The sequence below is a fragment of the Lithobates pipiens genome, unplaced genomic scaffold, assembly GCF_037356315.1.
Source record: "Lithobates pipiens isolate NorthernLeopardFrog02 unplaced genomic scaffold, aLitPip1_a1.2 Scaffold_16, whole genome shotgun sequence".
Taxonomy (NCBI): domain Eukaryota; kingdom Metazoa; phylum Chordata; class Amphibia; order Anura; family Ranidae; genus Lithobates; species Lithobates pipiens.
The window spans coordinates 199,395,523-199,404,671 of record NW_027507748.1 but is presented as its reverse complement, the minus strand read 5'-3'; the positions used below and the strand labels follow the sequence as shown (position 1 = coordinate 199,404,671).

Genomic DNA, 9,149 nt, shown 5'->3' with positions numbered 1-9,149 from the left:
CGCTCTCACCCCTCCCTCCCCCCTTATCACATTCCACAGTTAACTCCTAGTGTGCTGCAAGGTGCAAACTGGGGAGTCTAGAGAAATGGCAGCACAGAGACAGTACAGGGAACTTCAAAAGGCTGTTTGTCAGTTGTGAATTGTAATAACCTCCTGACCTCCCAGCAGGCAGTGTGAATTCCTGTACCCTGTAGTGCTGCCAGATTGGTGCACTTTCTAAAGCGGAGTTCCATCCATTTTTTTCGTTTATTAAAAGTCAGCAGCTAAAAAGACTGTAGCTGCTGACTTAAACAAACAAACATACTCGGCTGCCCACGGTCCAGCGATTTGGCCGCACAAAGCCTTGCTCGTCTCCCCCTCTCCTCGGCGCCTTCATATCTACTGTGGGCAATGGTACCTGGCAGTGACAGCTTACGGCTTCATGGCCAGGCACGCACTGTGCTCTCCCATTGGCCACCCAATCTTTTGGGACCTGTGTTGTGTCCCAGATCGCTGACAGGGAGTGGAGGGGCCGCCTAGGGCAAGAGGAGAGTCACCTAGGCGGCCGGGAAAGGAAGTCCCCACAAAAAAAAAAAAAAGGACACAATCCTCGCCCCAAAAAAGGGGGCAAGGAGTGTTTAAAGCGAAGTTCCACTTTTAGCTGGAACTTCGCTTTAAAGGAGTGAGGTTATTTTTAATTCAAAGAAAGAGTACAGTACATTTTTGTTATTAAAGTCAGCAGCTACAAAAAAAAACCAAAAAAACAAAAAAACAAAAGTGCATCTTTCACAATCCAGTGCTGTGGCCACCCAAACCCTTTATTCCTCCCCTGCCTGTACCAAAGCGCTGGCAATACTACTGTAGGCACCCGGTTTTGACATCTGCAGATTCACAGCCGGGTGCGCATGTCTCACTGCGCTGTCCTGCACAGCCAGGCAATCTTCTGTGACTTGTGATTCATCCCAGAAGATTGCAGGGAGGAAGGCCGAGCATTAGTAATCGTGAGGCATCACGGAATCGAATCGAAGACCAGATAATCCTAATCAAAACGTGAGACCAGTGAAGATGCGCACCTCTATTATATATGCAACAAATGTCAGAAATAGACTTATATAGGCATGAAAGGGTTAAGGTAACCAATTATAGCACATCTCAAGCAAAAATGTTATTGTAAGAGTCAGATAGAACAACCTATTGTAATTTCAATGTAAATCTCAATAAGGCATCAATTTAGATTATAAAAAGGCAAGTCTGTTTGAGGGAAAATTTGATTTTAGTAACCATCAAAATATTTTTGGAGTTCATTGAGGGACAAAGGAATGCTTGTTATATGGTTGCCAACAGGAAAAATGATAACTAGCAGGCAGGATAACCCTAGCCCATATATCTCAATTTTGCAGGAAAGTAGTACCAAGAGCATAAACACGAATGCATAGGAGAGAAACCCATGTCCTTCAATGGACTCCAAGAATAGGATTTCACGGCGAAAGAAAACCCCAAAACATTCTGGTCTATTGAGGGACACAGGATTTCTAGAACTATTGAATAATGTCGCCCACTGAGGGAGGGGAAAACATACCAACAAAAGCCAACAGAAAACTGGGACTGTCTGCAGCACAAAGAGCCCACTAAAGGAACCAATACTGAGAAGTTGGCAAAGATGAGGCCAAAACAGAGAGCAGACACCATGGAAGAGGAAGGAATTGTGTTATTCTCAAATACATAGCCTCAATGAGAAAATAAACCAATGCCTTCTGTTTTGGGCTAAACAATCGCAATCGCTTCCAGCGCCAAGCTTGACTATATACATAGTGCAGATTCACTTTGAATAGTGTTTAGCGACAAGGTTGTTAAACAAAAAAGCTGTTGCACCAGTAAAAAATATAAAGGCAGTGGGTACAGAGAAGGCATTGTGACTACCATCCTGCAGGGTGCAGTCATCACTAGGCTGTTGTCTAGCGAGTTATGTTGATAACTGAAGAACCAGGCAGCAGAGAGAACTCACACCAAGAGCGCTGGAGAGGAATATAAAAGGGATGTGCTTTGTTCATATTTCAAGTGTGAAGTTGATAACCACTTAAGTGCGTAGCGTTCATTCCTCCTGTAGGCAGCAGTATAGCTGTGCTTGCCCGGAAATGGCTACAAACTTCAATAGCCAAATTAACCATAGGCTGACACTTCTGAAGCACTTAGTGTAAAGTTTTAATGCAATAAGGATCCTACAATTATTGCTGTATACCAGCATGACACGATACATAAATATGTAAGCACAGTTTTCATATGTACCCGCACCTAAAGCTTTAAGAAAAACGTTGGTTTTTATATGTTACTTTCATGTTTTTAAACGCCATATAAAAGTATTGTCCAATAGCCCATTAAATGATGGCATACAGCTGGTGACAGGTTCACTCACCGCGTTTGTAGGCGTGTTCCAATAATTTCTAGGAAAAAGTCAGCTAGCTTCTAAACAATTCACAAAAGCACTGCTACTACTGCGGTTATGTTGGTGGCAGCAAAAGGTTGTTAAAATGTCCACTCGCAAGCTAAAAATCATCATTTTCTAAATTGCCAACCTATTTTGCCATTGGCACCATGTATTGAACCATGTACAACAGGATTTCTTTATCGTGTGTAAAAATTTGCAAGGCTTACCTTTTGAATACTGTCGCATGCTATCCATATATGAAGAGAGATTTCTGCAACTAATGTAACAAGTGCATGGTTATGCTGGAGTTGGTTTATTAAATCATGTCTGTAGAAAACATTGGACTGCGCTGTGTCTGGCTGAAAATTTAGGAAACAATTACAAATAATTACATATCCTTCAGCATCAGCAACACAATTATTGTATGTTACAAATTCAAAAAGTGTGTAATTGCTAGCCACACTGTGCACAAGATTATTAGAACATTCTTTCCAATAATTATGTCCTATATTTACAAGCAAAACATCAATACCGCAGCAAAGTATACCGTTGGCATCCTAATCAGCCCCTACCCCAGTGGAACTTGCAACAGTCAAAAAAAATCAGCGTGCAAATTTACATTCAAGGTTTAGTTTATTCCTAGTATATTTAAGGTATGCACTTGCACTTCCCTATATTTGGCTGCAAATCCTTTAGAAAACACTGTCAGTCATTTTTAAAGCAACTTTTTTTATTTTTTATATAAAAATAAAAAAAAAGTGCGTTATACTTGCTTGTTGGAGGGGATTAAAGGGAGGTGCTGTACTTGACTGTGCCTGCTATGTTATAAGCAATACACAACAAACTGAGCATGTGCAAAGTGCCCCCAAGACTCTGTACTATCAGATGGATGGGGAACTGTGGAAGACGATGAGAAGAGAAGGGGAGGTCCAAACAGTATTTTTACACAATACGCAGGATTAACCCCTTAGGTTCCACAGTGAGTATAACAAGCATGCTCTACTGCATATACAGACTGATTTTGCTGTTGTGGGTTTAGTAACACTTTCATTTCCATGTGACCAACTTGGCTTTCTAAACTATGCTTTAAAGTGGTTGTAAACCTCAGACATGACATATGAACAAAGCATATCCTTCTACGATGTGTACTTGTCTCAAGAGTAATTTTTATATGCTGCCTCATTCCTCTGCTATCAGCATAAATCACTTGATAAGTTTTCCTAAGACCAAGAGAAAATAGTGACAGGGGAGGGATCTTTAGCTGATTAACAGCTTCAGCTCTGTTGTGTGAAGGGGTGGGGCCAGTACCTTCCCTCCAATCAGCTGTCAGAGCTCTCCACGCTTAGCACTTCAGAGTGGAACATCAGATATCAATCCCCTGTTTTCAAGTAAGTCAGACAAGCTTTATAAATTCTGGACATTGAAGACATATAGAGAAGAGAAGATAACAGATAAACAGGTACTTCAGTAGGATATTTTTTTCATCTCTGTGTATCGCCTGAAGCAAGTTACTTCACTGGGTATATGGAAGGCTTTACAACCACTTTAAACAATGAACATCCTGTTTTAGCTGCATTATAATGAATCCTCCAAAAATTAGAAAATGCAGCATTTATATATTATGCACTTAACACAAATATGCTACTTTACTGGACGGGTCTTTTTTCTGAGGGGCAATCAGGGTCAAAATTTCAGTTTTTTGGACAATTTTTATTTTATTTTTTATTACCATCAGTGACTGTTTTAGGTAGGATTAAAAAAAATGCACTATTGTTTTTGAGCTTTACTAAGGGTACAAACAAAATACACATGAGGTATCACTGATCAGGCGAATTTACTTTGGGTTGTTCTTTGGTGAAAGGTTATGGTAGTAGCAAGAAATAAACAGCAACATTTTTTTTGTTTTACTATTTTGGGCTAGTTTTCCTATAATAGTAATAAAAATAAATAAAAAACATGAGATATTTATTAACATTTTCCACCATATGAAAGCCCAATTTGTCATGAAAAAAATGTGGTATAATCCACCTGGATGCACATAGTTGTGATGTTATGTACAGTTATACTCACACGTCAAAGTTGCAAAATTGTGCATAGGCATTAAGATTTGTTTTACCCTTATATAGTGAGGTTGAAAAAGACACAAGCCCATCTAGTTCAACAAAAAAAAAAACCCCAAAAAAACAAACACATACGCAAAGGGGTTAAATTAAACAGAACATGGCGACTAAGCAAGCTTTGCATTGGAGATCATGATAAAAAAAACTGGAAAGACGACTGTATTTTACCTTAGATTCTGAGGTGCTTCACCAAATAAACTGCAAATTTCTCTAATTTGTTTAAGAGCTGGTATGACCCATTTGTCATTTGTACGTAGCTCTTCTATGAAACGATCTATCCACTGAATTTTCTGTGTGTCTCGATCCTAGAAAGAAAAAAATTACAATACGTGCTGAAGGCAAACCGTTACAGAAAAAAAAATTTCTATCATGACTGGGTCACAAACATCGATGGTAAAATATTCTGCACATAAATAACCGAATGTGAGAACAGCGAGCAATGAAATCTGAAACAATTATGTTCCCTACAAGCTGATACACTTAAAGCTTCATAGAAACAAAAGGAATGGACACAGATTCCAGAGAGAAAAAGTTAGTCAATGATTCAAGGTAAACCTAATTTTGTTTATATTCTAATGTTTTATGGGTTAGATTTTTCTATCTGTAAAAAACAAAAAAAACATTACAGGTACTTCTTTTGCAATTCAAGGCTTCTTACAGCATAACACTAATCAACTTTCAAAAAAGCTGTACAGTTTTACTGAGGATTGGGGGGGGGGGGATGGGCGTTGTTCTGTTGTCCTAACACGCCAAACACACTTCCGGTCCAAGGGACAACCAATTGCTTTTTTTTCGTGCACATTTTCTGCACCACATGGCAACACCCTGCCCTTGTTAGACATGCACAAGTGCCATTAAATGTTAATGACACCCAAAATTCAAACAAACAAGAGTGCATTGCTGCCACCAACCACATGGTACTGCAGTACTATGTGGTTTGGTGCAGAGTATTTTTAAAAGTTAAAACGCTAGGACAGAAAGTGTCTTAAATGAAGGGATCATCAGGTAAAATGAAAGGAGAATTTACCTAAAAAAAATAAATATAATGTAGCTATCCAACCACTAGTAAGCTGCAATACATTACATTTTTGGGTTTATACACGACACCTTTCATATACAACAACTCACATCTACCAGCTTAAAAAATTATTTCGGGATGTCCAACAAGTTTTTAGAAGAGGCGGCTCCCACACCTTTTCTCTGTGCTCACCATTGCCTTCGCAGTGAAACAATCTTGGACAGAACAGACCTAATCTAGCAACAGCCAAACATCTCCTTACCACATGGGTCCAACCGCCAGATGCACCATTTTCTTGGTTCCTTGAACTGTACAAACATAATTTCTTGGCCCCTTACCCCATATGAAACCCTGTGTTCCAAGAAGACACCCCAAACATGTCACCACTTCTATCCATGGGCTCTTCTTTCTGAATAGACCCTTTGTTTGCACGTCTCAAAAAAATTGCGGATATGGAAGAGCTCATTAGTTTGGCAAAAAGATTCCCCATCCAAATTCACAGCCACTTGGAACAATTAATTTAAATTATCTCACACTACTGCTCAATACAAAAGCCTTGTCAACCCCCCCATCTAACCTTCAAACAGGCAAACAACACAATAACTCCACACGCAACACCCCTCCAATGAAGATGGAAGATCAGGACAACAAACCAACCCCCCCCACACACACACACACACACACACACACACACACACACACACACACGAGAGAGATCTTGTGATGGACTACCCATCTTTTCTCCCTTAATTCAACATTTCTCTTACCTCACATCTGTTCTCCCCTTATATGTCAACATCCATCAACCTAAAGCTTCAAACCCCCCCCCCCCCCCCCCCCCCTGATTTATCCTCAGTTAGGAGGGAAACATTGGCCATTGTATAGAGCATCCTATTTAGACTTTTCGTTTCCCCCGACCAACCCTCCTAACCCAATCAAACACACTCTGGGCTTACTTCATAACACCTTCCCCATTCCTCACCCCCCACTGATCGCCCAGAGGCAGGCAAATTATTATACTTGTTCAAATTCCCCCAAGGGATTGTTGCAACACATTGAATTTATACAACTATGCTTGATATACTTCTGTACTGTATGTACAAAAAAAACTTTCAATAAATTTTGTTTGGAAAAAAAATAAAAGAAAAGTCTTCTAAAGTTTTTATTATTTGTAAAGGAGAAAAAAAAAAGCTGTATCAAATTCAAACAATCCTAAGGAACTTGTCAAAGCATTGTGAATACCGGTTAATGTAAAACGTTATCTTTTTGGTAAAAGGCAAACAAAAGCCCTAATATTTAATATAAACCTGTTTTACCAACCTGCGAGCAGCTGTAATCCAAAATTTTAATATGGGCACTCAAGGCTTGGTCCATTATATCAACGGGCACATCATCACTGTGAGCTAAATTCCACAGGAGGTTTAAAACCTTATGAGCCATTACACCATCTTTGTCATCTTCTGCTAACCGGCGTATTAACTCCAGCAGCTTCTCACGTTGTTTTTTGCTTGCATTTGTCCAACTGGCCTAAAAAAAAAAAAAAATTAATAAAAAAAAAAACCCTTGTATAGTAGAACAGTCTGTCAAACAAGACCATAACATTTTTATGGAATATCTAGCAAGTGACAGTGTAAGCATGTTCTGTTTTCTAAAGAAAAGCCTGTTTTATTAAACAGATATTCATACAGTAAAAAGCCATTAGCAATAATGCTGAGCCTAGTTTAATTGGGATCATTAATGAAAAAATTGTCAAAACATGCTCACAATAACCAGTTCACTGAGCTCAGTGAACCCACACTTGAGGCAGAAGTAACTGGGCAAGTGATCTTTGGCCAGAATCCCCAATAGTGAAAGTCTGACAAGTGTGGAATTTAAAAGATACAGACAACCCCTTAACCATTTGCCGAGTGGGCACTTTCACCCACCTCCTGCCCAGGAAAATTCTCAGCGTTCAACACTTTCAGTTTGAATGACAATTGCACGGTCATGCAACGCTGTACCAAAATTATTATTTTTTTTTAGACAGATAGCACCTTCTTTTAGTGGTATTTAACCACTGGGGTATTTATATTTTGATAAGCAAACAAAAAAGACTGACATTTTTGAAGAAAAAAAATGTATATTGTTAGCTTCCGCAAAATTTTCTAAGTAATTTTTCTTCTTCACTGATAATTAGGACCCTCATGATCAGTGCCCCGATTATCAGTGTAAATGTTTGCTGTCACAGGAAAGCCAGTTATCCTTTCCTCACACAGTGACAGCGCTGAGGAAAGGAAATGCTGATAACTGGCATTTGTTTACATGGTATCAGCTGTGATTGGCCCTTTAAACTTGGTCTGTGATCAGCTGTGTCCGAAGGACACAGGAAACACAAAGTGCACCCAATGAATGCATGACCTGGGGTTGCGCAGAGGGGCAGAGTTCTGGGAGGATGTCAATAGATGCCCTCCCAGAACTGGAAGACCGCACTGTAGTGGTCTTTAGGCTATAGCCCGGTCAGAAAGGGGTTAAGCAATACCGCTGAAAGGTGAAGGGAAAACGCTCTGACAGGTGTAATACAATTTACTAGGTTAGCACCGAAATTTCGGGCGCTGAAACGTATCGGCTGAAAATGGCCCTTTCTGCAAAAAGCCGAAAGAATTTTCACCGATACTGGTGGCCAAAAATAGGGCAGGGCCTGCTGGGCTTGGCCCCACCCCCAGTGCCTGCTGGACTTGGCCCTGCCCCCGGTGCCACCCATCACAGGGTTGTCGTTCCGTCTTTACTCTCTCCTCCCCTCCCTCCTCACCCATGCTGCAGTCAGCCTGTGGGGTCTCGCTGTAAAGTCCCCCTCTCCACAGCGGTGGCTGCATATGGCTCCTCAGCCAATGTCTATATCGGCTGTGCAGGAGCTCAGTCACACTGTTTACGGTAAAAGCAAAGGCATCTAGCAGTGTGTGCTGTGTTCATTGCCTCACCCTAGAGTGCAGTACCCAGCATGGAGATTAAGGTACAGAGCTTCAGCTGGCCATTTTTAAAAAGACTGTTATATATATATATATATTGTAGACATGTCACTGGAGAAGTGGTTGAGGGGGTGTACATCTCACCTAGGTTGCTACACAGTGTGAGATGGTAAGTCCAGGATGGATCAGTTTCTCAGCAGCAATATGCTGCTGAGTTGTTATTTAATCTTGCCGGGCCTGGGTTTATATGGAATGGCAGGTAAGTTTGGTAGAGGGACCTGTCATTCCACACCCCCCATCCCTCGTTCCAGTTCTGGGTTTTGGATCAGGTGAGCTTTGATCCTAATTAGCCTGGGAAGGTAAAGGCTCTGCGGGCCTGCAGGTTTTGCTCTCAGCCAGGGAAACGAACAGTCTGTGTGTTTGAGGAAGCTGCAAGCACAGCCACTGCTGGAGCTAAAATCCACCCTGCGATATCCAGGCGAAAGACGTTGTGTTTATAAGTGTCAGATAGGTGAGAAGAACCTGTTTAGTAAGCGCCCAGCCGGGCTAGGTTGTTTGTTTTGTTATTATTTTGTTCCTGTTATACACAAGAAGCACGGTGTTGCTGTATATTTTGTTTGTTGGACTGTTTGTACCACGAATAAACGCCAAGGTCTGCTTTA

General features: G+C 40.8%; 1 protein-coding gene across 1 annotated transcript in view; it reads right to left on the bottom strand.

The window, feature by feature from the left end:
- Positions 1–9,149, bottom strand: part of USP9X (ubiquitin specific peptidase 9 X-linked) — a 437,788-nt gene that overhangs the window by 237,246 nt on the left and 191,393 nt on the right. Inside the window, 5 exon segments of the mRNA XM_077480883.1 lie at positions 2,632–2,676; positions 2,679–2,744; positions 2,747–2,763; positions 4,693–4,829; positions 6,863–7,069. Coding sequence (XP_077337009.1) covers positions 2,632–2,676; positions 2,679–2,744; positions 2,747–2,763; positions 4,693–4,829; positions 6,863–7,069 — 472 coding nt within the window.